The following is a 27,271-nucleotide window of genomic DNA, read 5'->3' as shown; positions in this document are numbered from 1 at the left end:
GTGGCACAGGAGGGACAGAGCAGATCCAGCTGGGGACAAAAGGCAGCCAAGACCCTTGACCTTGGAGTGTGGCTCCCCTCAAATACACATGAGCAGCTTGGCCCTGCTCCAAGACAAGGCCATGATACCCAAGCATGTCTCAGCACCCTCCTGCCAGCTCTGCCTGCAGCCCTGGGTACCTGTGTAGGACTGGCTGCTCTCCGCTGCCTGCTTGCCAACCTCCGTGTCACCAGCGCTGGTGGTGATGAGGTTGAGCGAGGGCAGAGCCAAGTCATCCTTTTTGGGTGTGGGGAAGGGCTCAGCTTTCACAGGGCTGCCGCTCTTGGCCTCGTCGTCGCTGGCCTGGGAGCAGGGAGAGGTGCTGCTGCCCACGTCGTCCCACTGGTCCTTACTCAGCGGGTCCTGCGGGTTGGTGAGCTCGGAGTAGGTGTGATACTGCTCTGCATCAGAGATGCCCGTGTCTGGGTCTGTGGGACAGCACAACAGGTCACTCTGGGGAGTACCACGCATGAAAAAAACATCCCCCCATTCCCTCAGGATGCCTGTAGGGCTGGGGCACCCCAAGGGGAGGGACGGAAGGCAGCTTGGGTGCCTGCAGGATGGTTTGCAGGGACAGAGACACCAGCTACCTCTGCTTTGGGGCACCTGCCCAGGTAGTAATTAATATTGATGCCACTGTCCTGCCCTGCAGGCAGGGCTCTGCCAGCGCAGGGGACTCACCAGGCTTGTTGGGCTGGCAAGGGGAGTGCTTGCGGCGGCGAGCCCGGCGGTAGGTGCAGTCATACTCCTCGCTGAGGGGTGAGCGGGGAACACTGTCTGCCTGAGGAACGAGAGGGGCTGGTCATCAGGGAAAGGGTGTCATGTCCCATCCGTGCGTGCATGGGGGCTACAGCCCTTTCCGTGTCCTCTGAAGGTGAAGGTACTTCTGTCTCTTCACCACTGCCCTGTCCCACCCAGTGCCTCCTGGACTGGTTTCAAAGCTCAAGGGATTCCTGAAGCTCCTCTGAGACTGAGGTAAGTGTGTCAGGGCCACGGGAAGGGAAGGAGCACCCTGAGAAGTGGCAGGACATCCCAGAGTGGGACAGGACATGGAGGGAATTTTACTTTCTTGTCTGTATTTCAGGTCTCTGAAAAAAAATGTCAGGAAAGGACAAAGTTCAGTCACGCACTATAAAAGTAGATGTGTCCTGCTGTGGGGGAATCATAACTCCCTGGAGAATGCCCTGGGAAATGTGGCTGTTGCACCTCCTGACAGCCTTGCTTCAGCCCTTCCACTTGCCAAATTTAAGCACTGACTACATTTGCTCCCTGGGGCAGCCCTGGCACTCACATCTCGTAGGTTGAAGGTGATCTCTAGGTTGCTCCAGAAGTTGTCAGAGAAGGCTGGGTACATATCCAAGACCTCCAGCAGGTCCTCACGCTGGATCTTGTGCAAGTCGCAGTAGGTCAGGGCCCTCACGTCGGCATTGGACTTCCCTGGGCGGGCGTAGAGGCTGATGGGCTCCCCAAAGATGTCGTTCTTCCCTGTGCCAAGAGACAGCTCATTGTGGAGACGTGGGCACCCACTACTGTCCAGCTATTCTGGTCCAGAACCCCTTACCTTGGGGCTTGTGAACAAGGGGATGCCCAGCAACCCCAACCATGATTGTGTGTGTTGGGGATAACACTGTGAAAGCCACCAGTGATGGTGACACCAAGCCAGGCTGGAGACTGCTGAGCCATGCCTTGCTCTCCTCACTCCTTTGCATCTCCCAGGGATCCTCCTTTCCCTGTCCACTGGCGTGGGGACCCATCAGATGCTGAGGAACAACCTTCCCTTCCCCAGTATGTGGGGAAGTTCTTTACCCTCACCTGCCACCCTTCGTCCACTGCTCACTGCTCATCACCCTTTGCCCCTCGCCCATCACCCCTCACAAAAGGAAGGACTTTTTCACCTAAGATGGCCACCACAATATCTTCCCTGAGGATCTCAATGGAACCCCGGGAGATGAAGTAGAGCGTGGTGAGGACATCTCCGTAGTGCACCAGGGTGTCCCCGGGCGGTGCGTGAGTCGTCTTGAACTTCATGGCCAGGGCGCGCAGGCAGCCCTTGCTGGCTCCCCGGAACGCTTTGCAGTTCTGCAGCAGTGTGCGGTTCAGGTGCAGGCAGATGTCAGCCTGCAGGCAGTCGGGGAAGCCCTTCAGCACCTGTGGAGAGCCAGGGAGAGATGCCATCAGGCCACTGTCCCTGGGAGGAACGCTGTGACAGAGCTGAGAGGTTGTATGACACTCAGCATGAAACAATGGGGCCAAACAGGGAGACTTTGCCCAGGAAGCCAAAGGTGGGGACGTTTTCCCATCTCTGGAAGTGTTCAAGGCCAGACTAGATGGGGCTTGGAACAACCTGGTCTAGTGGAAGGTGTTCTTGCTCATAGCAGGGAGTGGAAAAGTTTGAGCTTTGAGGTCCCTTCCAACTGTAAACCATTCTGTGATTCCGTGATTTCGATCATCTTTTGATCTTCCCTTGGTGGATCCCTGCCTGCCTGCCTGTCGCTGGCTTTTACTGCTTTTGGCTGGGGACAACAGCACTCCTAAGCAATAAATAAAAGTAACCAGTTCAATCTATTTATACCCAATGGTGGCATATCCCCTTTTTCATCTTTACACCCACTAATCTTGGATGAATGAGAGCAGAAACTGGCACAAAGAGCACAAAAACCTTAATTAAACAGCACCTGCTTGAATGCCAAGAAACAGCAGCACAGGACAGTTGTGTGCACTGACAGCTAAATATACCTGTGCAAATACCTCATGTTGAACAAAAGCTGAATCTGAAGGTGACATCAAGGTAAAACTCACAATATGGAGAAAGCTGCTGCCACCAATGACTCACAGTGCCAAGGTGAAAACCACCTGGGTTTGGGGTTTTTTTTGGAGAGCAGCATATGGCCCTGGGGTCCTCCTTGCTGTCCTCTTTGCTGGTGGCCAAATCTGGAACAGCCATGCTGGGGCTGGTGAGCACGACTTGTTCCTGGCTTCAGCTTGATCTCCCATGCTAGCAGAAGTGTTTCCCTACTGGGAAATCAGGGGTGGACGAATTGATCAGGCTGTGGGGTGATTGATGAGATCACGCTGTGTCTCTGCAGCAGCCAGCAGGAATCGGTGTGAGCGGCGGCATGGCTGAGCCGCAAGCTCAGCTCTCCCTGAGGATTTGTGACCTGGGTTTGTACTAAGCCAAGAGCACCTGTGCTTGGTAGGGTGGCACTGCTTCTTGTTATTGCCACTGATGTCCAGCCCAGGGTGTCTCCTCCACCTGAGAGGTTTAACCCAAAGCTCTCCCAGCAGCAAACCCACAAATGCTGCTCAGTTGTTTCATGTGGCAGCAGCAACTTTAGAGGGAGATGCTGAATTCATACAAATCTATGTCCTGATGCTGCTCAGGATCAAATCTTAAGGAAAAGAAGGAGCATTATCAGGGAATGAGTGGGCTGATAACCTGATACCTAAGAGACCAGGAATATGAGGTCTCATGTCTCTCCTTGCCTTATCCTTTTTCATTCCTCTGCCTTGCTGCTGGCCGAGCCATCATGTCTGTGCACTGAATCCCAGGGCTGAGTCCAGTCCCCAGCCCAGAACACCTCAGCCAAGCTGCATCCTCATCCCCACAGAGCCCTGGCACTGTCGGCACAAAGGCTCGGAGACACGGCGCCTCTCCAGCACAGCTCCGCCATTGATCCCCCCTTTGCTAACAAACAGCTGCCTCTCTGGGCTCTAATTAAAATGGATCGAGGTTTATTTAAATGCCCTCCTTTCCCTGCTGCGAGAGCAGGATGCACTTTGCTTAGCAACCGGTGGTGTGGAGAGGAACTGGATCGATACCTGCTCCGCTCCTGTGACACCAACAGACACCAGCCTGAAAGTGCTCAGTGGCAAGAGGGACTCTGAGCTCCCCACCAAACCCGCTCTCTGGCCAAGAAATGTGCTCATGATCCTGGAAAACCTCTGGGTACATGTAAAGGAATGGGCAGAAAAAGGAGAGAAGGAGAAAGGGGGATGCAGGAGGTGGAAATGCGAAGCTGTATGGATAGAGTCTGTCTCCAGCCTCCCAAGTCTCCTGCCTCTATCCTGATCAAAAGGATGGAAATATTTGTGTGGACCCAGATCTAGACACCGTGTTGTTTAGGACAAAGTGCTGTGAGGACAGAGGGCCTACCTGCCCGCACTCACCGCGTTCATGTCAATGCCATTGGTGTAGGACCAGGCATGCTGGAAATACTCCTCCAAGCGCTGGCGCAGGGGGTTGGGGATCTGGTGGAAGCGGATGAACTCCTTGACCCGCAGCATCTGCGTGTGGTAGCGTGCCGTGCCTGAGTAGAGGCGCTGGATGATGGCTGAGACGTTGCCGAAGATACTGGCGTACATCAGAGCTGAAACGAGAGGGCAGGACTCAGTGGGACATGGAGAGATGCGTGTCCAGCTACATGAGACCTGGAACCAGCAGATTCCCAAAACCCATGTCTACCAGGACCTGAGAACATTTCTATCACCCCATCCATTTGTCTGTGCAGAAGAGGCAGAGGGAGACGCTCCAACCTCCAAAGCAGGGATGGGAACAGTGGGACGTGCGCAGGCACTCACAGCCAATGAGCATGACACAGATGGAGAAGATCTTCTCAGAGTTGGTGTTGGGGGACACGTTGCCGAAGCCCACGCTGGTGAGGCTGCTGAAGGTGAAGTACAGGGCAGTGACATATTTATCCTTGATGGATGGGCCAGAGGAGAGGTCGCTGTCATTGTAGCGCTTGCCAATTTGGTCACCCAGGTTGTCCAGCCAGCCGATCTTGTGCTCCATGTAGGGCCGCTCCACGTTGCCGATGGCGTACCAGATGCAGGCCAGCCAGTGGGCGATGAGGGCGAAGGTGCACATGAGCAGGAAGAGCACGGCTGCTCCGTACTCCGAGTACCGGTCCAGCTTCCGCGCCACGCGCACCAGCCGCAGCAGCCGGGCAGTCTTCAGGAGGCCAATGAGGGTGGTGGTCTGCAGGGGAGAGGTGAGACACCTCAGCGACATGCAAAGGACAAATATGGCATGTTCCAAAGGCATGTTCCCAGCTGAGCCGTGCTTCCTTTGAAGGATAAAAATGCATTTCTAGAGTGTGAATCACCTTGTCCTGGAGGTGACCTCTGAACTAGGTCAGATGAGTCACAGCACAGGAAGGGCAGTTTGCCTCTGCTGATCATAAAGGCAACAAGCTCTGGGATTAGGGATGAGCACGTGAGAAGAGCCAAGGCCAAGCCCATGTTTCCTGATGGGTCCTTGCCTTGCCAGCCATTGCTCCCAAAAGAACGGCCTTTCACTCCCAGAGGTGGAGCCTCCAGGCAGTACAGTAACTACAGGGTTATCCCACTGCCAACGTTTTGAGTCTGACTGGCAGTGCACCCCCAAATTCACCCACACTGGAGTGTGGGGTCAGCCCTTAAACTGAGCCCCCAGCCTGATCTGCTGGGTCAGCCTCAACAAGGGGAGTGGATCCACTCTTAACATTAGAGTAGGGACTGCCTGACACTAAAAAATTAAATACCAGGTCCCAGCTGCTTAAAAACCTGTAAAGACACCCTTCTCCACCCTGTGACCAACTACCCCTCTCCCCATGGATTTAGCCATCCACCACTTACATCAAACTGCCCACATCTCTTTCTTTCTTTCTTTCTCATACATCTCTCCCTATCCATCCACGCATCCCCTCCTGTCCTGATAGACCCTGCTCTTACCTCATCAGAGCCAGAGCGGAAGATGAGCAGGTCAAAGGGGATGGCAGCCACCATGTCAATGAGGAACCACCCCTTGAAGTAATGAATGGCGATCTTGCCGGGGTGGCTCACCACCTCGTCGTTGATGTTGACATAGGTGGTGCGGAAGTTGATGACAATGTCCACGATGAACATGATGTCCACGATGAGGTCAATGATGTTGAGTGGGTCACAGGAGTAGCTGCAGTCCCAGCGCTTCTCCTCCACCTGCTCCTCGTTGAGCAGGAAGGCGGCTGAGTAGGGGGTGAAGACGGCAGTGTAGATGACCAGCAGGAGGATGAGCCAGTCCCACACGGCCTTGAAGGGGCTGTAGTGCAGGATGGTCCATCGGTGGATGCGCGGCGCCTGCAGCTTGTACTCGGGAAGGACGTCAGCGCCCAGGGACAGCACCTGCCAGGAGAGGTGTGTGAGAAGGATGTGAGACCAGGAGAGAGGCTGGATAATGCCAGGAACTGGGCAAGGGACTTCCATGTGCTGGTAGAGCATCGAGGAGCACACAATGGTTTCCTACAGCTTTTTCACCTTTGTTGGCTGCATATGTGTTTGTCCAGTTCCCACTGTGGCTCACACCAAGGTCCTTGTCTGTCAGTGATGGTCACAGCACTCTTGGGGCGGTTTCTTACATGCTTTATGGCTTTCTGACCCAGCAGAGAGGAAAGTGCCTGCTGCTGAGCCTCATTCTGCCCTCAGCACTGTGCCACCTGCTTGGGAGCTGCTTGGTACAGGGCTATGGGATGGGCAGCTTGGAGATGCCCTCACATGGCTGTGTCACCCGAGGGTGACAGCAGATTAGGCATCCTGCAAGCCTTGCACCATGCCTTTCTTGGCCATAGCAAGTATCTTCCCCTGATGTTCTTCTAGCACTCTTGTCCTCCAAGCAGAGGGATAGCTTGGGCCACCTGCAGCAGAGCCTCAGGCAATGTTCATTTCCCATCTCACCTGTGGCCACCAATGTGCAAACACCGTATCAAGTGGTGAGATGGTGCAAGCACCCTCCCATGCTGTCACATGTCCCCAGGGCTTGCTGCTTTCAGGGGGACACTCCACAGCCCCAGTGAGTTCCCCACACATCCCAGCCTGGCCCAGCTCCCCCTCCAGGACCAATGCCAGCTCCTGGTGGCTCTAAAGCCACTGTGGGGACACAACACAAGGCACTGGGTAAGGGAGGGGTGGGGCTGCCCTGCTTTAGTGCTGAGGGGTGGCGGCATGAAGGGGCTTATTTGGAGCTGGAGGCAGCTGGATCCCCTTCCTGCTCCTGCTGCTCTGATGTCCCCCAATGTCCCTGTGGTGCTGGGACCAGTGCCAGTTGCAGAGGAGGGTGAGGGGCACCTCAATTCTCTCTCCTGGCACTGAGCCCCCAGTAAAAGGGAGCTTTTTGCAGGGCTGCAAAGGAAAGGAGAGAGGAAAGAGAAGAGAGGAGAAAGGAGGATCCCCATATCCCAAGGCAACAGTGATGAGCATCACCATGGATCTGGCAACAAACCTGGAAGAAGGGTCTGATCCTTCCTGCCCTGACAGGAAGGATCAAGGTTTCTTGCTCAAGGCTTTCCTAAGGGCTCCTGATGCTGCGATCCAAAGTGGATCCATCCCTGTAGCCCCATCCCACAACAAGCAGCCTCTCCCACATCCCAGAGCCCCGGGACACCGGCGGGTCCCGTGCCCCAGAGGTGTCCCCTGCTCCTACCTGCCTGCAGCTCGCCCTGCGCCCCAGGCGGCAGCTGGCCCTCGAGGTCCGGGTGTCCACCATGGGGGCCCCCAGCCCCACACGCCCAGGCGGCGTCCGGCACGGCGGGCGCAGCGCTCGGGCCGTGGCATTGCCCACGCAGGCACGCAGGCACTCGGCCAGGCGGGTGGGAGACATGCGGCTGCGAAGGGCATTCGGGAGCCCAGCGCGGATTAATCAAAGCCAATCGATGCCGGGCCCCCGTGGGGACGGGAGCGCCAATGGAGCAGCGGGAGCCGTCGACGTCGTTGGTGGACGGAGAGGGGAGGGATTGGAAAAAGTGACCCAAACGCAATCGTTGTGGTGGGAATGAGGCACCAGCTGGGCTTGGGGACCGGCTCCTGTGGGGATGGCGGGGACGGGAACAAGGCAACACTGATAAAACGCTTGAGCCTAAAACTAGGATGCACCTGGAAGAGCTGAGATGGGCTCCTTCACCTTGTGTCTGGGAAAACCAGCAATGCTCCCAGCCTCAGCAGCTGAATGCTTGTTCTGCCTGGCTGGAGGCAGCTCTGTGGGGCCAGTCCTGAATTCAGGACATCAAATACTGTTCCCTGTGCTGGGGCACCTGCCCTGCCCCTCGTTCCTGGCACCTAGCTCTTGTGGCAGAAGCAAGAACAGGTTAAACACTTGCTTTCCAGGCAGGAATGAATAAAAAACCACAGCCCCAAAAATCTGAGGCAGAAAAGAGTAAAGAAACAAACCCCAGAAGAGCATCCAAACCAACACAGAGCTAAGAAGCCCCTGCAGCCTTGTTCCTCTCTGCCCCTAAGGGATGGGAAGGTCACCCTTGGGTGGCCTGGGTGGCCCTGGGAGTCTCTGAAGGTGGCAGTGCCAGTGTTCCCCATGGTGATTCTCCTGGGTGCCCCATCCCTTTGTGCCCTTCCTCCTGCACTTACTGGCTTTAGCAGTGGCCACATCTTCATGGTGTGGGGTGCTGGGTGCTGGCAGTGAGCGAGAGAGTGCAGAGGGGAGAAGGAGGAGGAGGAGGAGGGAGCAGGGTGTGTGTGGGTTGTGGGTGACAGAGGGGGGAGGCTCCTGTGACCCTGGCTAACCCAGGCCATTGCTCATGCCCCGTGGTTCCCCAGGACCCGTCACCTTCCCATTGCCCCCAGTGTCCCTTGCCTGGTGGTGGGGATAAGGGGACTGACCTGAAGTGGGGGCCCCTCCAGAATCACCAGGAGAGCCTCAAACACGAGTGGCTGGGCAGGATCAGGCCCATGGTGCTGGCTGCAGGCTGGCAGTGACCCAGTGTCACTCCCAGCACATATCCTGACGCAGCTCAGCCCCCCTATCCCTGTCCCCAGCACCCTCCTGCCCAGAGGGGCAGATGAGGGGACTGGGACACGTTCCACCTGCAGACAGGACCCCAGCCTGCTGACACTGACCCCACAGCATCCCCACGTGCCTCCAGCTGTGCTCCAGAGCCACAGCCCTGTGAGGCTGTGGGACCTTCATTGCACTTGTGGCCTGCCCTCCCTGCCAGCTCACTGCAGGGCCAGACCATCCCAAACAGCTCGTCTCCACTCCCTGCCCACCCGCTGGTATTTTTAGACGGTGTCTCGCCGCTGTCTCTGCCTCACCATGAATTATTTAACATGGCACCGAGACACAAGGAGAATCCTGCATAGCACCCCGCTCTGATGGAGCAAAGTCCCAAGGCTGGAGGCTTTTCTGGGGTCAGACAGCTGTGTTTTCATTAAATTTGCCCTGGGCTGCTGCTGGCAACAATGGGAGGTGCCTTTGGATGTATTTTATACATTGATGCTCTTCAGTGCCTCAGTTTCCCCACAGCTAGAAGAGCTCCTTACTCGGGACTGTGGGATACATCAGCACCTTTCACTGATATCCCCACGGGATGCACCATCCCGTGTCCCTCTGGGTGACAGTGTGTGAGTGTCCCCTGCAGTGACAGTGCAGTGCCACCTGCTGTCTCCCAGGGGATCCTGTGGCCCTCGGTGTGCTGACACCAGGCCAGGTTTGTGGCTGGGCACCTCGGGGCCAGTGGTGCCTCAAGGGCTCCGTTCCCAGCGCTGGGGAGCAGGAACAGTGGCCAGATCTCCCCACAAAAGAAGCCACATGCACACACAAACATGCAAACACACGTCCCCTTCAAGGCCACCATCACAAGCAGTTTATGCTGGTGTTTCCCCAGCCACAAATTGCCAGAAATACTCATTTAGGGGACCAAAAATGAGAATTTCAGCCATTCAGAGGAAGGCATAACCAAACATGGGGATACTGGCATTTCCTGGGATGGAATCTCCAGCTGTCACTGCCCTCTCTGCTCCTCTCCTCCCAAAGCCACCAGAGTCCTTGTGACTGCCCCCAGCAGCAAGACCAGCACCCCATCACTGCCTTGGTGGCATCTCACGGCCCCCATACCTGTGTGACCTTCTCGGTGACGTTCTGGGTGCGCTCCATCACCTTGTGGGGAGCAATTATCTCAATCTCTGTGGTGGAGCCTGAGCGGTGCTTCTCCAGGTTGAACTCCACGAAGTTGAGCGTGAACTGGGGGATCTGGCTGATGGTCCGGTACTTCATGAGGTCCGAGTCCGAGGTGGAGTTCGGGGGGTTGGGTTTGACATGGGAAGCCTCTGAAAGAGGATGGAGAGGAGCACTGAGAAGGGCAGTGTGAGCAGGAACAGATCCCCAGAGCCCTGACCTCGTGAAGGACCTCCAGGAGCTGGGGACCACCACAAGGTGCCACCAAAGGGTGACAAAATCTGCTTGGCTGTAAAGGCTTGACTTCTTCAGGCTGGCCCAGATGTGGGATGCCCAGCCTGGGATGCCTGAGAGAGGGCTGTTTTTCCCACATATCACCCATCTTTTCACCATTAAACCTCCTGCAGGAGGCTCAGAGCAGCTGCCAAAACACAGAGACACTCAGTGTCCTTTGCAACCCCTGATGACTGTAGTGGGTTGGGGACCAACCCACTGAGATTCACCAGGGAGAGATGCCAAAATTGGCATGAAAACAGACAGGAGGAGGTTGTTCTTCTCCACCTTTTGCCTGACAAACACAGCTTCTGAGCTGCTGTCTTGGTTTTTAGCCACCAAAGTGAACCAGGAGTCGGAGGTATCCTCCACCCCCAGCTCCAGGTAGGGAGGTCAGAGCTTTCTCTGGAAGAAGAGCTGTAGTGACGATGGATCCTGATATTTCTCCCTGGGGACCTGCCTCTGGGTCACCCCAGGGCAGGACCAGGGAGGAAGTTGTGTAGGTGGTTATTTCATGGTCAGGCTTGTGGCAACGTGTTGTCATGAGTGGGAGCCTGTACCCAGACCCAGAGCTCCAGGAAGATGCCCAGGCACTGTCCTCAGTGTGTACCAACCTTTCCATCTCCTACAGGCAGGGCAGGGTTGTACTTTCAATTTTTTACCCCTTCTAACCCTTGCACTCTGACATTGCCCCAAGTGGTGGTGTGGGCAGGAGGTGTCTGAAGACATTGTGAAGGTGCCCAGTTAGCACCAGCCATCCTGCTGCCACCCTTCTCCCTGCTCATGCCCCTCCCTCTACATCATGTCTCCTCCTGAGGGTCTGTAACGTGTGGCTATTGGAGGATCATGAACCCCCAGCCCATTTTTACAGCCAGATTCCACAGATTGATCTCTCTCATCCCCAGCTGAGAGCCTTCTCTTTCTTGACCTCCATCTAATTTGTCCTCATCGCTCTCAGGAGAACCAGAGGTCTGCACGTGGATAGCATGATGAAGGATCGTTCCCTCCAGCCCTTCAGAGTGGCCTGGCCGGTGTCTCACCCACCTCCAACACATGGACACAGCTCACACTGCACATGCCTGCAGAGCCCTTCCCTCCCTCCAGGGAAGGCAGGATGGCATCGGGATGCCCCTTGTGTGGGGCAGCCAAATGCAACCTCGTACGGTCTCACACCTCACACACAAACCACGGATGGCTCTACCTACAGAGCAGGACCTGCCTGTGCAGGGAATCACATGGAGACCAGTGGGTTTTGGGGAGAAGACCCAGGTAATCTCCACTTTGCAGAGGGAAAAGAGACCGAGACCTCCCCCCCGAGATGTGCTGAGGCCATCGCCAGAACCCTGACTCCCGCAGTAGAACCGACAGCTCCGGGGTTTTCCCTACCTGAGTTTGCCCTCCTTTCCCTGAATTTTCTCTGGAACTCAGACCTCGCAGCCTCAAAGTTGTCCAAGGAGGAGACCCTGCGGAGGCTGTGGAAGCTGCCCCCAGGGCGAGACCGAAAGAAACCCCATGCGGGGTACGACCCTCGTGGGCCCAGCACGGGAGGCTCTTGTTTCGGGGACGAGTGTTGTAGGGTGGGGTCGGCCTCCAGGCTTGGCCTCCGCTCCTTTTCCAGGAGGGATTCGGTCTCTGACTGCATACAGTTTTCCTTGGGCGATGTCTTCAAGTCCCTCAAAATCAGGGAGTCACCACCAGGCTTTAAGACAGCCAGGAGAAAGCGTTGTATTAGAAGGAGTCCCCGCGTGCTGTGGGGGAAGGAGAGGGAGCCGGGGTAGGTAAGAGGAGAGGCAGAGGGCTGGGAAGCACTGCAGTTCCTGAGGTCATCTCCAGCCTGGTCCAGGACCTGCTTTGGAGTGGGGCGACCGAGTCCCTGGGGACTTGGCAGCTCCTAGCTCCTACCAGCTCCCGCCGGAGGCTGGGCGGCGCGGGGAGGTTTGCGAGGCGATGCTGCACAGGTGGAAGCAGGTGAGAGCAAGAGAAGAGGAGACCTAGGGACAGGCTTGCCTGGAGTACCTGCTGTGCCATGCGTTTTTCTGAGATGTCCCTGTGTCCCACCACTGGGGCTGCCCTTCCCTCCCCTGCTGCAAGAGCTCAGGGCACCACCGAGGGTCAGTGCCCAGGCCCTGTGCTGGTGTTTATGGGGGAGGATGTGCTCTGCACCAGGAAGCACTGGAGGGTTTGCAAATTTGGCCATATTGCTCCTCCTTCTCCTACAGCCACTGTAAACCACAGCTAAACCCTTTTCCCTGGAGACCTGAAGAGTTTCTGCAATGGGGTGTGCAAAGCAACCACCTTCTGAAGTAGAAACCCATGAGAATGTGCACCTCCAGTAATACCCACAGGAGGAACTGTGGCACTTCTCACCATCCCTAAGGCCCTTTAGGGCAGGTTTTAGGATGGGGTGCCTGGCGAGGCTGGCTGTTGCATCTCTGGGCTGTGCCCACTTGACCAAGCTCCAGCAAAGTGGTGAATCATCAGGCTGTCCTCATTGCACATTTTCCATTCCACACTGCATTCCATTTCCTTTCCACACTGCAGTGCCCCGTGCAGCTCCAGCCTCGGGGTACCCAGAGCTTTTAGCAGTGCTGGTGCCTATGGGAATGATGTACCCAAAGCATCTGATAACCCTACACACATCTTCAACCTACCATAAGCACAACCTCTGAGAAGACAGGCACCTTCCATCTCATTGTATCTACGATTTGGGGAAGCAGATTTATCCAGGCTGCCTGGATACACCCAGCACTGCCAGACCTCGGCACCCAGGGATGCCTTAGCAGAGCAAAAGCCTCCTGCTCACAGCCTTGAGCTGCAGCATTTCAGAAATCAACAGGTCTTTGACTGGAAGTACCCTGAGCACTGTTGACAGTCAGGAAGCCACCAAGAACAGCAATCTCTAAACAAGCCCAAACAGTTTTTCAAGACTGGTGACAGCATCACCTTCCATCATGGGAAGTACAATCTTTGCTGGAGGGCTGAGAAGCTGGACCTGCCTGTGCTGCCTGCTCCCTGCCAGGAAAACATGGGGAAATGAGCCTGCCAGTCCTTGCTCAGAGCACACCTGATCCACGCTCCTACAACCACCAGCACGTCCCCAACTTGAGGTGGGGACAACTCCCTGGAACTCCACCATCCTGGACAACTCGGAGTATGGAGGCAGACCTTCCTCCCCGCTTTGGCATGTCTCCTGCTCCCCCCTCGAGGCACGGGATGTGCAGAGCTGCAGCCCACGGCGCCAAAGCCCCGCGCTCCTGCCAGCCCTCAGCAGGCTGAGCCCGTGCCCTGCCACTGGAGATGGCCCGAGCCACAGCAGCCAAGGGGAGTGGGATGGGGACAGCGAGGAAGAGCGCTGGGACCTGGCCTGAGGCGTGGGCTGGTATCAGATAAAGGCTACGGTTACCTTTCCATAGTCAATGGCTACTCCATCAAACTCACTGGTGGGCAGAGATTTCCGCTGGATTTTGAGTCGCCGCAGGGACGGGAGACTAAACTTCAAACTCCTACCTTCACCTTGTTAAAAAGAAAAACAAAACACAAGAGAGAAAGATGTGACCTAGCTGCATGTGATGGCTGGAGTGAGGTGGGACAGGGGAGAGGCTATGGAGAATTTTGGGTGGCTTTGGGGGATGCACATGCTGTGTGGCCCTTCCTCCTCCAAAGCGCTTGCTGTTCCCATGCCATCACAGTGCCACGTGCTCAAGGCAGACCCTGACCTGGCAGCAAGCTCCTCTGAGCTGGAGAAGAGTTCCCTACAACTGCGGATGTGAGATGGGAAAGGTGCAGAGCATCCCTAAGCCAATTAAAAAGGTTAAAGCCAATTAAGGGATTTGGTCCCGGAGGAAATCGAGCCTCTAAATCTCCTTGGTGGAACTTTAGAGAAAAAAAACCCCACACAATAGAGATGGTAATTTAGAAAGGCATAGAAAGAAAAGTAGTTCTAACAATTATGTTCCTGGATTTGTTTTGAATTTTCAGAGAGGGAATTTGGACCACAAAAACAGGATCCCTTTCTGCCATCACAGGGAACCAGGAGACCACCTCACAGGGGACTGGGGCTGGGACAAGGGCAGCCAGGGCTGCTAGGAGCTGTGAGAGAGGTGCAGGAGAGGAAGAGCCGAGATCTGGAGAGGGCCCAATGCCCCTGGTTGTGACAGTCAGTGAAAGTCACTTGTCCTCTTTTAGAGGAGACCGTGGTCACTTGCTGCTGCAGAGTTTGTGTGAGCAGCTAGGTTCACACCCTCAGGGCCTGGGTCAGCCCTGAAGCTCATCCAGCAGCACCAATTCTGCTCCCTACCTGCACGAAAGGTGGCCTAAATCCTGGGGTGCATGGGATGTGGCACGAGATCCACAAAGACATTGTCCCCTGGGAAAAAGCAGCACGCTGAGGAGCTCTTTGGTTTTGGCAAGGTTAGCTTCCCTCATCCAGCCCCAAAACACCACTGAGCTGTTTGGGCAAGGTCCCAGCCTGCCCAGAAATGCCCCAGCCCATGGGGTACCACACGGGCTCCCTCTGCTCACCCCATCCCTACTGCCTAGAGCAGCTTTTCAGCTGGAAGAAGCAAAGCATCCAACTTTCCCTGCACACCAGTGAGCTGGCAACCAGCAACGCAGCCACCTGTGGCTGTGCAATGAAAGACTGAGTCACAAAACCTGTGCACAAGAGCCTGATCTGGATGGACACCAGCAGCTCTGGCCTTTCCACACCCACTGTCACTGGAGTGGGAAACCCAAGAAACACAACATCCAATATGCAGGGAAGTGACAGGTACTCTTGATTTGGGTGCCTCCTGCCAAAGGTATGCCTTTGGATGGGATGGGATGTGGGTGCATCGTATGTTGAGATATTCTGAGAGCTGGTGGGGCTGCAAAGCAACACTGGTGCTGGAAATTAGGATTTCCTCAGCAGGTCATGCATAGAGGGTAGCTGGTACTAAAGCAATCCATCAAAAATATGAATCTCATCACTTCACAGAGCTAGGAACACGTGCACAGTTATCTGTCCATTCACACTCACACATCCATGAGCCCCCTGAGTGCATGTCTGCCCTGAGCACACACAAACCCATTCCAAACTCTGCTGGTACCTGCTGCCATACACAGACACCTGAATGGCCCCAGGATACAGAAATGCACCGAGTGGGAATGCACTGAGACCCACACACTCCAGTTCAATGGGCACTTGTCCCCAGGGCTCCCTGACGTGGCTCTGATCCTGGTCCTGCTGTGCCACCCCATGTGCCAAGGGGGGACAGACCATGCTGCTCCCACAGCTTTATTTTGAGGCCTGCCCAAATCCTCCCAAGAGCACCCCTAGGGAATGTCATCATGAAGGCAGAGGTGGGGTTATTTCCTGGCTCAAGCAGAGCTGACCAGCCCTGAGGGCTGTATGGAAGGAGGAGATTTAGGAGTCACAGCTCTTTGTCAGGTCTAACATCTGCATCCCTGAACATCCACATCCCCTCAAGAGCCTCACCACAGCTTCCCTTTGATAAAGTCTTCCCAAAAAAGGGAATTTGAGTTTTCCACTCTCTCCAAAACCCTAGAATGAGCCTAGGAGAGTGGGAATAGCCTGAAGCTGGGGCAGGCTGAGCCATTGCAGTGCAGCCACCCTTGTGCCATTGGCCTGCAGCGACACCCCCAGAGCACAGCACGCTGTTGGTGACACCAAATGTCCCCTGGCCCTCCTGGTGACCCCGCACACACGTCCTGCCCCACACCAGCACCTCCAGCCCAAGCCAGTGTTAAATATGGAAAAGATCCAGCAATGCAGGGGGGTTCACGGAGGGCACTGCACAGCTCCACTTCCAGCGAGACCTCCTCCCAAAAATGCACCATCCCATGCAGGGGGTCAGTCCCCAGCCCTGTTCCCCAGCTCTCTGGGATTTCAGGAAGTGCATGTGGGCAGCTGTGAAGGCAAGGGCAGCAGAGCTGGCTCAAACAGCCTTTTCCCATCCATCTGAGGTTCGGCTGGACCAGTCCCTGAAGCAGGCAGAGCTGCGGCTGTGCAAAACCACTCTTCCCACGCAGGATGCTGTGCCCAGACACAGATGCATCCTCCAGTGCCCCCGTGCTCCCAAGCAAACCCCGGGATGAGGCTGCGCTGCCCTCCCGGTGCCGCCGCCCCCGGGCACGCACCTTTGTTCCAGCTGTGCGACAGGCGCTGGTGCAGGCTCCGCCCGGTGCTCTTGGCGATCAGCTGCGCCAGGTCCTCGAAGTTGAGGATGAACATGATGACGACGCCTTCCTCGTTCTTCACGGGCACCACATCCACCAGGCAGCGGAAACACGACGCTGCAGAGCAGAGACAGGCTCAGGGGGGATGCTCAGGAGACTCCGACCTTCCCCTCCCCTCCAGCACCGAATGCTTTTGGCAGAAAAGTGGGGTTTTTGAGCACTTTGGTGGGTGTCATCCCTGCTGGTGGGTAGTGGAACACGATCTGAGCCCTGGGAAAGGGCCATATCCCTGAAGCATCCCAATCACACTGATCACATCTCTTTTTTTCTGTCCCAGACAGTCATTTATATTAATGTACTTGAGAGCAGCAATTAAAGAGTGAGTAATTAAGAACTCAGGAAGTCCCAGGTAGTGGTTTAACCTCATTAAGCATCCTGCTTGTAATCACGCTGCAGTTAATTGCCCTGCAATCACCAGGCAGTTTTTGGGGACTGGATGCAGGCAATGGGGGCGGGCCCACGTGGGCAGCAGGACCGGGTGGGATCAGTGTGACAGTCCCCAAGGACATTCCCTGGAGGCATGGAGTGGCCAGGCATGGCCTTTTCTTGTCCTGCCATGGGGAAACTGAGGCACAAAGGGGGCACAGGGACTGGCTCAGCGTCCTGGGAGTGATGGCAGCTGTGAGGAGAATCCCAAATATGTCCATAGGGATTTTCCCATTGGATGTCAGCTCGACCCTGTGGCTCTTCTTGTGCAGCAGCCAGGCACCAGTCTGCAATTGGAGGCAACTGAAAACACCGGCAGGTCTTTTCCAAAGCACCAAGTGAAGGATACAGGTGGTTTCCCACCTCCTTTGCCAGCTTTATTCCCACCAAATCCTCTAAAAAAAAAAATCTACCTTAGAGTACAACCAGAGTCCCTTCCTTGAGCTGAGTGCTTTGGCACAGATGTGAGCGGGACCCCCCGAGCCACAACCACTGCTCCCATCCCACAACTCCTAGAGATGCAGGAGCACCCAGGTACCACTTCCACCTCCTCGCAGGGCAGCTTTTGCCCGGTGCAGATCCCCGATCTCGCTTTCCCCGCTCGGATCTCCGGGATTAGCGGGGATGCGCTGCCGGCGCGGCGCTCCCGCTCCGGCCGTGGCCGCGCTCCAGCCGGGAGGGGCACGCCGGCCTTTCTGCGTATAATTTTAAGGAGCTCAGGGCCTCCCGTAATCAGGAGCAGATGGCCGGCATCGGGCAACTTCAAAATCTGCCGTGACGTCAGGGATGTGCACATACACGGACACAAGAACGGGAAAGAAATGGATATGGTGAAATCTCTTTAAAGACCCCAGCAGCTGTGATTTGTTCGTTTGTTCTTTCTTTCTCTCTCTCTTTTCCTCTCTCTGTCTTTCTCTCTTTCTCCACCGCTCACCAAAGGCTCCCTTTGGAAGCTTTCCATTTAGGAAATCCACCTAAATGTGTGAGCTGGGGAGGAGAGAGTGGATTTTTGGCAGATAAAGCTGTTTGGGGGCTGCATGGCACGTGACAGGTTACCTGTGTGTGGGGCAGGAAGAAGTGAGCTCTTTTCCCTCCCTTTGTCAGGATTTTTAGGGATCTTTAGATGAAGAGATGCCCTGTGAGTGATGCTGAGTGAGGGAAGTGGCATGTGCCCAGGGGGGTGACACGGTGCCATCCCCAGGATGTCACAGCTCTGCCAGTGTTGATGCTGGCACTGGTGTGTGCAGGGGCTGTGCACAGGGGAGCCCACTCACGGATGCTTTCTCCTTTGATGTGTTAGAAAATAAGGAGGTTTTTTTCCCCCCAAAGTGATTTTGAAGCATCACTGACTTTCCTGGAACCCACAAGGTTCACTGGCATGGGCATCCATCAAACCCATGCTTTGGGGGGGATTCACAACCTGCCTGTGCTCTGTGGCCACCAGCATGAGGGTGCCTGTGCCCATCCGGGGTGAAACCCAGCACACAGGGCTTGGCAGGTGGGGTATGGCATGGATGCTGGTTTGAAGGGTCCCACAGCCAATGTGGTGGGCTGGGAAAAGCAGCTCATTCCCTAAACTTCTGGTTTGACCTTCCAGCACCCAGCCCAGCTCCCCCGGGCTGAGTGAGCGCACGGAGGTTTGTGCTTTCTGACCCGCCGTGTCTTCTGACCTTGATAAAAGCCAACAGTTAATAACATTAAAAATGTCATTGTTGGGGGCCCTCCCTCCCTGTCCCTCTTATCCCCTGTGGTTAATGCATTTGTCAGTGTCATCAGTATTAAACTAATCAACAGGACACGGGGGCTTCCGAGAGCCGGACACCAGCCAGTATTGTTATGAATATTAAAAAAGAGAGCTATTAATCTGTGCCTGGAGCTCTTCCCCAGGCCTCCCCCCGGCCAGGAGATTTAATCTGCAGGGTCTCATGGCAGAGTGGCTAAATCTACAGTGGTATTATATAAAGGAGCAGAGGAGAGGGGCTGGGAAGGGCACGGAGGGGATGGGGACAGCGATGGGAACAGGGCTGTGCTCTGGCACGCCCAGAGAGAAGCCTGGAGGACCAAGCTGTGCTCCCATCCTGGGATAAATCAGTGTCGGGGCTGGGTAGAACTTCAAAGGGAAGTGCAGATTGCTGGGAGGCCCTAAAGCAAATCCCTGAGGTGGGATGGAAAAAAATGGAGATAGAGTCTGAGCTAGTGGGAGGTTGGTCACTCTTGGCACCCGGGGTGAGCCCCTGCAGGTCTGCATCCCCCTGCACGGGGAGGGAATGTGCAACACAGGGTCTGCCCTGGCCCCTCTCCCCACACCCAGACAGGGCATCAGGAGACTGAAACCTGCCAGGACACCAGGCCAGCAAAAATGACCTTATTAAGTAACATCAGCAGGACAGAGGTTCCCCTGTGCACTGAGGAAGGGCAGGGATTTGTGTGCTTACAGGCCTGGCTGGCTGGAAGAGCAGTGGAGAAGGAAAATCAGGAGTGTCAGCTGGCAGAGGGTACCCACCAAAATGTGGCCACAAGAAAGATCCAAGTCTAGCAGGGTGCTTTTGGGTGCAGGTGGAAGGATGCTCTGATCCCCAGGAGCCAAAAGGGGTCCTGGATAATACAGTGGATAGGCAAAATGCATCTTAAGCACCTCTGCAAGTGCAGTGAGTGGCTGTGTCCAGGCCCTCAGTCCTTCCCCTGCTAAATCCCGCTGGCTGCAGGAATTATCCATCTTAGAGCGGGGCTGTGTGGCCAGAGCTGCAGTGCTGACAGCGTTTTCTGGGTCCATCCAGACATCCCAGGGCCCTTTCCCCCTGGCCCATGGGGCCCCCTCCCACTGGGGATGCAACCCTCCTTAAGGATGAGGATGGAGAGCTCGGGGTGGGAATCAGGGACTCTGCCAGGGCAGGGATCTCAGGAAAAAAGCCTTCTCCAGGCAGCATTCTTGGAGGTGCTGGGGATGATCTGGGACATCAGGTCCAAGCAAAAAGCATCTGTGGAGCATCAGAAGATGAAAAATGTATGTCTCTTCCAGCTCTCTGCCCTAGTCACACTGGCCCTGGGGCACAGCCAGGGCAATGGGGTGCCTGGAGCTGCAGCACAGCCATGCCAAGGATGGCAGAATCAGCTCTGCAGCGCAGGATCTCTGGGACCAGAGTTTTTGCCATTGTGAGGAGGGATGTTTATAAGTTCCCATCTGGAGCTGGGCTCTGGTGTCCATCCCTCTCCCGAGGTCACAGACTGACCCTTAAAGCAAACAGCAAGAAGCAAACAGCCCTAGCTTGGCATAAACCCCATGGGTTTGTACAAGCCAAGAGCTCAACGTGGGGTTGGGGTTTGTCAGCTGGCTGTGCCTTCCTACTCCTCCAACACCCAAAAAGTCCCCTCAGTCCTGCCTTGACCCCGCCACGGGGCAGGCGGGGCTCCCTGGGGCTGCCAGCACCCAATCCCTGACAGTGCCAGGATGCAGCAGCTGCTGGTGGGATTTGCCCTCCTGCTCCCACTGCACCCGTTGGGCACGTCACACGTTGCTGTTTACAAAGCTGTGTGGAGAAACCCTGCTTGGATCCATCCCCCTGCCTTAGCCAGGCTTCCTGGCAGCAGCTGCTGGAGAGGTGCAGTGCCACGGATGTGCCCTGGGCTGGGGACAGAGGGGACGTGTCACATGAGTGCCCCTGCCCCCTTTGGGTGTGGTGGCACTTCCCAAGCCATGCCTGCCTGGCTGCTTGCTCGGGCATCCCATGGGGACCTGCTGGGGGGATATGCTGAGTGGCACAGGACACCCCAGTCACTCTCTGACCCTCCCACTCCTGGAGCTCCCAGGGGAAAATCCTGGCTTCTGCACCGGTGTTATGAGTTTGCTGGCCTGATCCCACTCCCTAATCCCAGTTCCATGGGGACTGACACGAACTGCTGCTGCAGGGGACAAGCTGTGGGCTCTGCCCAGGACAGCACAGGATGGAGGGGCTGGGGCTGCCCCACCAGCTGCTCCAGCTGTCGCAGCCACATCTCCCCTTTCATATTCATCAGCATCACATTCACGCAGATTAAGCAGAGCGAGTGCCACCAGCTGCTGCTGCTCAGGCCATGCTAGCACTGTGGCACTCAGCACCTGTGGCCACCTCGTGCTCTGGGGACCCCGTGAGCCCTGGCCAGTGGCTCTGCTGCAAAGCACATCCCCACCTGGGGATTGAAAAAAACCAACTCTGGATGCAGTTCAGCTCCTCAGTGCCATCCTCAGGGGACGCTGGAGGATTTGAGCTCGCCCTGGCCACAGTGCACAGTGTGTCTGCAGGGCTGGGGGCCATGGCTGCTCCTTGCTGTGGCAGGAGCTGATCCCGTGCTGACCCCCCTGTCTGGGCCAGTTCCAGCTGTGTAGCATCTTGTAAGGAAATTAACTTTTCACTGATCTCCCGGCTTTGAGCTGGGGATTAGAGCCCACACGCACTGCCAACGGGCTCTTCCCTCTTTCCAAGGCTTTTTTGGGGCTGGTATGGCAGGGAGGGACAACTGCCCTGCCTGGGCTGGTCCCACCTTCCCCCACGGGAAGGTTCCATTCTTGGTTCCATTTTGGAGCCGGGCTCACTGTTGGCACCCCAGGCTCGTTTGGCTCTGTTTATAATTATAATTAGGTGATGACAGCATGGGCATCCGAGCGGGGACCGAGCAGCCAGGCTGTCCCCAGGGACACACACGCCCCATCACTCAGCATCCTCCCTGACCCCAGAAACCCACTGGCCCAGACACCCTTGGGTGGCCCCTTCCTACCCACCTCCATCCATCCCACCCTGGCCCCGCTCGGGTGTCTCCAGCGGGCAGATTTTGGGTAGAATATTGCCTCTGTCAGCCAGAAAAGCGAGGCAACAGCCCCGCGAGCTGCAGAGCCGGGAGTACCGCAGTAATAAACAGCAGGTCGAGGCTGGAGATTGGTGCTGCTGGTATGAAAAAGAGGACAGGCAGGTTCGGAGCTCCGCTGGCTAATTAAGCAGCAGCTCCCTATAATGCAAAAGCCTTTTCTTTGCCGATAAGACCCATTTATAATGGGCCGAGCGGTCGCAGGCTGAGTGCTGGGGGGAAACAATTGGAAAGCATGCTGCTGGTGGGGCTGGGTGTTAAAAATAGACATGAAGGGTTTGCTTCTGGGCTTTTTTTATTTTTTTTCCCCTCTTTTTTAATAAAAAAAAAAGAGAAGAAAGCAGCTCAGAGCTGCAACGAGAGTTCCCCATGGCCTAGAGGAAGAGCAGGGCTCTGAGGACAGCACCGAGCATCCCGTGAGCCCAGCAGGAATGCTTCAAAGCAGGGAGCATGGTGATGCATCGGGCTCACAAGCCAAGTAGTCCCCAGGGAAGGGATGGGAAACTATCCTGAGGGAGGGAGGAAAGAAATGGACCCGGGCTGCACATGCTGTCCTTGCCACAGCCAGTGCACGGCCAGGCACTGGATGGGAGCAGGGGGACAGCGTGTGCCACTTCTCTGCGCGTCTCCTGCACTGCGCTGGGCTCCAGCCAGGCCCTGCAACTGCTGAAGGGGGGGACTCGCACCCAGACCTGGCACCACTCATGGCCCCTCTCCACCCAGGAGTGCCCCGCAGGAAGAGCCTCGACAGAGTGGCCTGATCCTGCCACCACACAGACTCAGGTCCTGCCGGGATAACACGCAGAGGTGCTGCCAGTGAATAACTCTGGGGGCTGATACGCTGGCACCTGGATGCCAGCCCAGCAGATAGGATCTGGGAGGGAGGCCAGGACACCCAGGTGCCAGTCCCCAAGATAGGGTGCTGGGCTGGGAGCCAGGGTTCCTGCCTGCTCCTTCCTTTTGCTTCCAGTGGTTCTCCTCTAACTGGCTGCCTGGGAGCTGCCAGCAGTGGGGCGCAGCCCTGTGCTCAGGCCAAGCCCCCATCAATACAATCTGAAGCAATGGGAAAGCTCCATAAGTTAAAAAAAGGAAACACTTCATATTTTTAACCTCCTGTGAGCACCGGACCTGCATTTCCCTGCCCTGGGAGCCCTGGCCGCTGCTGTTTTGCAGCATCAAGCACTAAATATTTATTTAACTTCCTGCCGTATTAGAACTAATCACTCGTATTTTCCATCAAAGCTTCATTTTCATCTTAACGTAATTCCATCTGTGCACGCACAGCCGCATCCTGCTCACTGGAAAGGCAGCCCTGAGCCCGTCGGCTGCACCCACTCTCAGCAGAGATGGGGGGTCTGTCTCATCTCATCTTGGAGCACAGACTGGGAGACCTGTGCCCAAGCCTGGCTTCTCCATGGGCTTCCCACTGGATTCTCATTCCTGGCGCAGGGATCCCACAAGCAATGGCATAGCTTGTCCCAGGAGCAACGAGCCATCCCCAAAGGCTCACAAATGACCTGATTCCCAAATCATCCGGCAACATCCTCTATTGCTCAAGGTCCCAATGCGCTCCATGACAGCAGAGATGTCTCCACCCCACCAGGAGCCACTATGGATTTGTTCTCAGCAAAGCCCTGAGCCTGGGTGCAATCCTGATGCCCTGGTAGCATCAGGTCCTGTTTGTCTCCCTCCACTGGCTCCTCTGAGCCCAAATGCAGGGCAGGTCCCGCCGCCCACCGCTGGCTCACCCCACAAAGTGACTCTTACTGTCTTTGCGGTAGTAGAGGATCTCGAGCTTGCACTCCTCAGAGCCCAGCAGGGCCTGGGTGAGCTGGGCAATGGAGCTCTTGGTGGTGTCGGGGCCGGTGAGGAAGTCGCAGGTGCAGGGCTGCTGCATCACCTCCACGCGGGAGTAGCCGAACATCTCGCAGAAGCCGTCGTTGCAGTAGATGATGGCACAGTTCTCCATCTGCGCGTTGGCAATGAGGAACTTGCGGTCTGCAGGGAGGCAGGAGAGCACGAGGCTTACACGAGGGGTGGTGGGGACTCACGGGGGCTGGGGACAGCCGGGGTGTGGGGGGCGAGGTTGTGATTTTTGGTGTCATCCACTGCGGGGCTTGTGCAGAGACAGGTTCCCTGGGGACACTGGTGACAGCTCTGGGGGGACATGGCTGACCTCAGCCCACACAATCCCAGGTCCTGCTCTGCTCTGCAGAAAGTGTCCCCGCTTCAATGTGGATTTGTGACTGTGGGGACCCAAAGGGGGGGTTCTCAGTAGAGGCAGTTTTGCTGGGATTGGCCAATCCCTGCAGCCTTGACATTTCACCACTGGCACATGGGGACTCTCTGCTGTCTAACGGGCAATCTGTCCCTGACCGGCACTGCAGGCAGAGGGGAGAGCTGCAGCCTCTGTCCCTTCCCAGGAGCTTATCAGGGACCTGAGTTATCTCAGAGACTTTCCACCCTTGCTCAGATTTGACTGAAGTCAGGCAAGGGGCAAGAGGAGGAGTGAGTGTAAGGCTTGGCTTCATGGGAAGCAGGGGTGAAACCCATCACATTAACGATCCTCCTAATGTTTTATAGGATAATTGTGCCTTTGGGCTGAAGGTGAAATCACGACTCTGCTGGGCTTTGTGGCCCCTGTGCTCAAAAAGTAAAGTGCTCAAGGGAAAGAAAAGGGAAACTGAGGCAGAGAGTGGTGCTGCCCCATTCCCTCCCGGTGCTGCAGCCACCTAGGCTGGGCTGGGGCCAGACTTGCTGCCTTGCCAGGGTGTGTGGCAGTGCTGCACAGCCCACATCATCCAGCCCACATGGAGCCACTTCCATCCTTATCTTGGTGTGAACTCTGATTTTGGTTTGATATTTTTTTTTTTTTAAAGGATATTGGTGACTGCTGGGCTCTCAGATAGGTTTGCTGGCATGTGACAGGGGGCTGGATGCTTATGTGGTGAATGCCACATCCCCCCCAGCACCATTTCCCTCAGCATTTGGCATCAGCTCCGGGCTGGAGCTGAAGGCAAGCCTGAGCAGAGGGTCCATTTGGAGGCTGCCTCCCAGCCCAGACCCCAATTAATCTCCTGGATTACCCAGGAATGGCATCTGCAGCTTGCATGCTCCAGAACCCTGCTGCACTCCAGCCTCGTGGGGAATTCCACCCAAATGCAAGAGAAACCTCTGCACAGCTGTGGCACCGAGCACCAGGACCTGGTGGGGTGAGGGGACCCCTCCCAGGCACATCAGGGCTGTCCCCAATGGCACCTGCAGGGTCCCAGCTCTGCAGGATTCCTCCCAGTAAAAACAGCGTCCCCAGGGATGCTGCACAAGTCTCCTGCTTCATTCCACCCTCTGACAGCCCCTTGGTAGCCCATTCTGGGGGACTCCCACTCTGGCACCCTTGCCTTTCCCACGCAGGGCTGATGCTGGTGCCGATGCTGCAAACAGCACAAACCGCCACAGACAAACGTTTCCCGGTTCCTTCTTCCCGATCCTTCTATATCCAAATCGCTTTGCCAGCTGGAAGACAGCACTAAGAGGGGACCTTCTCCTAGAGCCCTGCTCCTGGGGCACACTCCCCACCTGGGATGAACAGTTTCCCCATCCAGTGTCAGCTCCATGGACTGGATCCAGTCTGGATCCTGGCTGGGCTGGCGCAGGACAGGATTTACAGGGCTGGCAGGGCGCCGGAGCAAGCTGTGCTGAGCACAGGGATGTGACCACCACCAGGATGGGAAGGAGCTGCAGAGCCAGGTCTCCTTGGGGTTTTTTTTTTTTCCACCCCCAATTTGTTTTCTGTCCTGCTCTCACCTGCAGATTTTCCCTTGGTCCCACAGTACCAGGGCTCTGCACCAGCCCTGGCAGGGGGGACTCACCAGGAGCAGCTACACCCATGGGAGCTGGGGGTGAAGGCACCCGCAGGCACGGGAGAACTCCCTGCCTGGAGCAAAGATGTATTAGGTGTGCTGGTTTGCTGTCTCCCAACACCTGTCACCGCACGGAACCGCCGCGGGGGAGCGTGGGGCGATGTTTCGGCAGCACCCAGCTGGTGCCCGACATGGCTGGCAGAGTGCGGGCAGGAGCGGGCAGGGAGCGGGGACCTGGCCGTGTCCTCGCTGTCACGCCGCACCGCGTGGCCCCGCTGCTCCCCAGCCGCCGCTTCCCGGGGGAACTGATAGGAACCAGGGACAGTTTTTCTCACTTTCCATCCCCAGGGTCACGTCAGTCACTGCCAGGCCAGGCAGCGCAGAGCCTGCAGGGGTGGCAGCGCCAGGGAATTTGCCCACTCGGGAAACTTGGACACCAGAAAACCCACAGTGAGCCGGGACAGTGCGGGGTGCACGGCCCCGGCACCGCACAGCAGCCCCCCCGAGCTCAGTTTTTGGGGGACCCCGGTCCCCTGATCCCCAGCATTGTAGGGGGGACCCAGCCCCGCTGGGGTGCCCGGAGAGGGGAGCGGAACCCCCGCGCCCCCACCCAGCCACACGCAAACCCCGGTGCTCCCCTATGCGCACGGACTTTTCGCTGTATTTGACACGAAACCAGCCCCAAAATTCATATAAAGGGATTACTCGGAGCAACAGCAAATGGCAACGTTTCACCAGGGACGGCGGCCGCCGAGAGCGCAGAGTTGAAGGCAAACAGGCAGCGAGCCCGGCTGCCCTGGGGTACACCCTGTCCCTCCGTCCAGCCCGCCGGGACCCCCTCCCCGCCAGCCCGGGCACACCGTCCCAGCGCGGGGACTGGGGGGTCGCGGTGTCCCCATCCCCCGGGGAAACACCGAGGCTGGGATGGCTCGTCCCCCTGTGTCGCCCTGTCTATAAATACCCACGGGGACGCTGCGTGGCTGTCGCCCACCCCTCTCCCCCCTCGGCAGGTCACAGGGGCGCCTCCGTGCCCCCGGGGACACCCTCCCGCCTTCCCCCCCTCCTCTCCCCGCTCTGCTTCGAAGTTGGGGGGCCGCCCCGGCCGCGGGGGAGCGGAGCGGGACCGGAGGGTGCGGTACTCACTTTGTCCTTCAAATTTGCGAATGATGGTGTCCAGGTAGGTGTTTTGGGGGGCCACATGGCCCCGGCGCACCGGCATCGCTCCGCTGCGCTCTGCGCGCCCCGGGAGCGGCGGAACTTGCCGCGGGCGCGGCGGGCAGCGCGGCCCGGCCCCGGAGCGGCGCGGCACGGCACGGCGCGGCCCCGCTCCGCCTCACCCCAGGGCTGACCGAGCTCTGGAGCCCAGCCGGCCCGGGGCTCCCATGCTCCCGGTGGCCGGAAGGGGGAACCCCTCCGCCCGCCCTGCCGCGCCCGGCCCCGGGCGGGGGCGGCCGGGGAAGATGAGGATGGGAGGGGGAAGCGGGGGAGAGAGGGGGGAGGACCCGTTTGAAAGCGGGAGAAAATAATAGAATAAAATAATAAGAGTAGAAATCCCCAAAGTGCTTAGTCACCGCTGCCCTGGCCAGCCCGAGGCTCCGGGGGAGCCGTCAGCAGCAACAGCTGCCGGCCGGGCAGCGCGCACCCCCCGGAGACCCCCGGGGCTCCCCCGGACCCCCCG

The 27,271-nt window shown here is 57.1% G+C and overlaps 1 protein-coding gene across 5 annotated transcripts in view; it reads right to left on the bottom strand.

The window, feature by feature from the left end:
- Nucleotides 1-26,876, bottom strand: part of KCNH6 (potassium voltage-gated channel subfamily H member 6) — a 30,601-nt gene extending 3,725 nt beyond the window's left edge. For 3 of the 5 annotated variants that reach the window (XR_005954934.1, XM_041465426.1, XM_041465427.1), the window contains exons 1-13: nt 26,737-26,876; nt 23,501-23,731; nt 16,370-16,525; nt 13,635-13,744; nt 11,618-11,930; nt 9,899-10,110; nt 5,752-6,180; nt 4,618-5,017; nt 4,207-4,406; nt 1,935-2,187; nt 1,331-1,524; nt 721-820; nt 180-467 (exon numbers count right to left, since the gene is read on the bottom strand). Coding sequence is in view for 4 of the 5 variants with exons in the window: in XM_041465426.1 (XP_041321360.1) it covers nt 180-467; nt 721-820; nt 1,331-1,524; nt 1,935-2,187; nt 4,207-4,406; nt 4,618-5,017; nt 5,752-6,180; nt 9,899-10,110; nt 11,618-11,930; nt 13,635-13,744; nt 16,370-16,525; nt 23,501-23,731; nt 26,737-26,812 (2,962 nt within the window). In the remaining variant the exon portion in view is untranslated. The remainder of the gene's footprint in view (nt 1-179; nt 468-720; nt 821-1,330; nt 1,525-1,934; nt 2,188-4,206; nt 4,407-4,617; nt 5,018-5,751; nt 6,181-9,898; nt 10,111-11,617; nt 11,931-13,634; nt 13,745-16,369; nt 16,526-23,500; nt 23,732-26,736) is intronic. The other 2 variants (XM_041465428.1, XM_041465429.1) reach the window with 1 other exon arrangement.
- Between the last annotated feature and the right edge of the window lie 395 nt (nt 26,877-27,271).

The sequence above is a fragment of the Pyrgilauda ruficollis genome, unplaced genomic scaffold, assembly GCF_017590135.1.
Source record: "Pyrgilauda ruficollis isolate IOZ18807 unplaced genomic scaffold, ASM1759013v1 scaffold189, whole genome shotgun sequence".
NCBI lineage: Eukaryota > Metazoa > Chordata > Aves > Passeriformes > Passeridae > Pyrgilauda > Pyrgilauda ruficollis.
The sequence above is the reverse complement of the archived record's forward strand: the minus strand, read 5'-3'. Positions and strand labels throughout refer to the sequence as shown.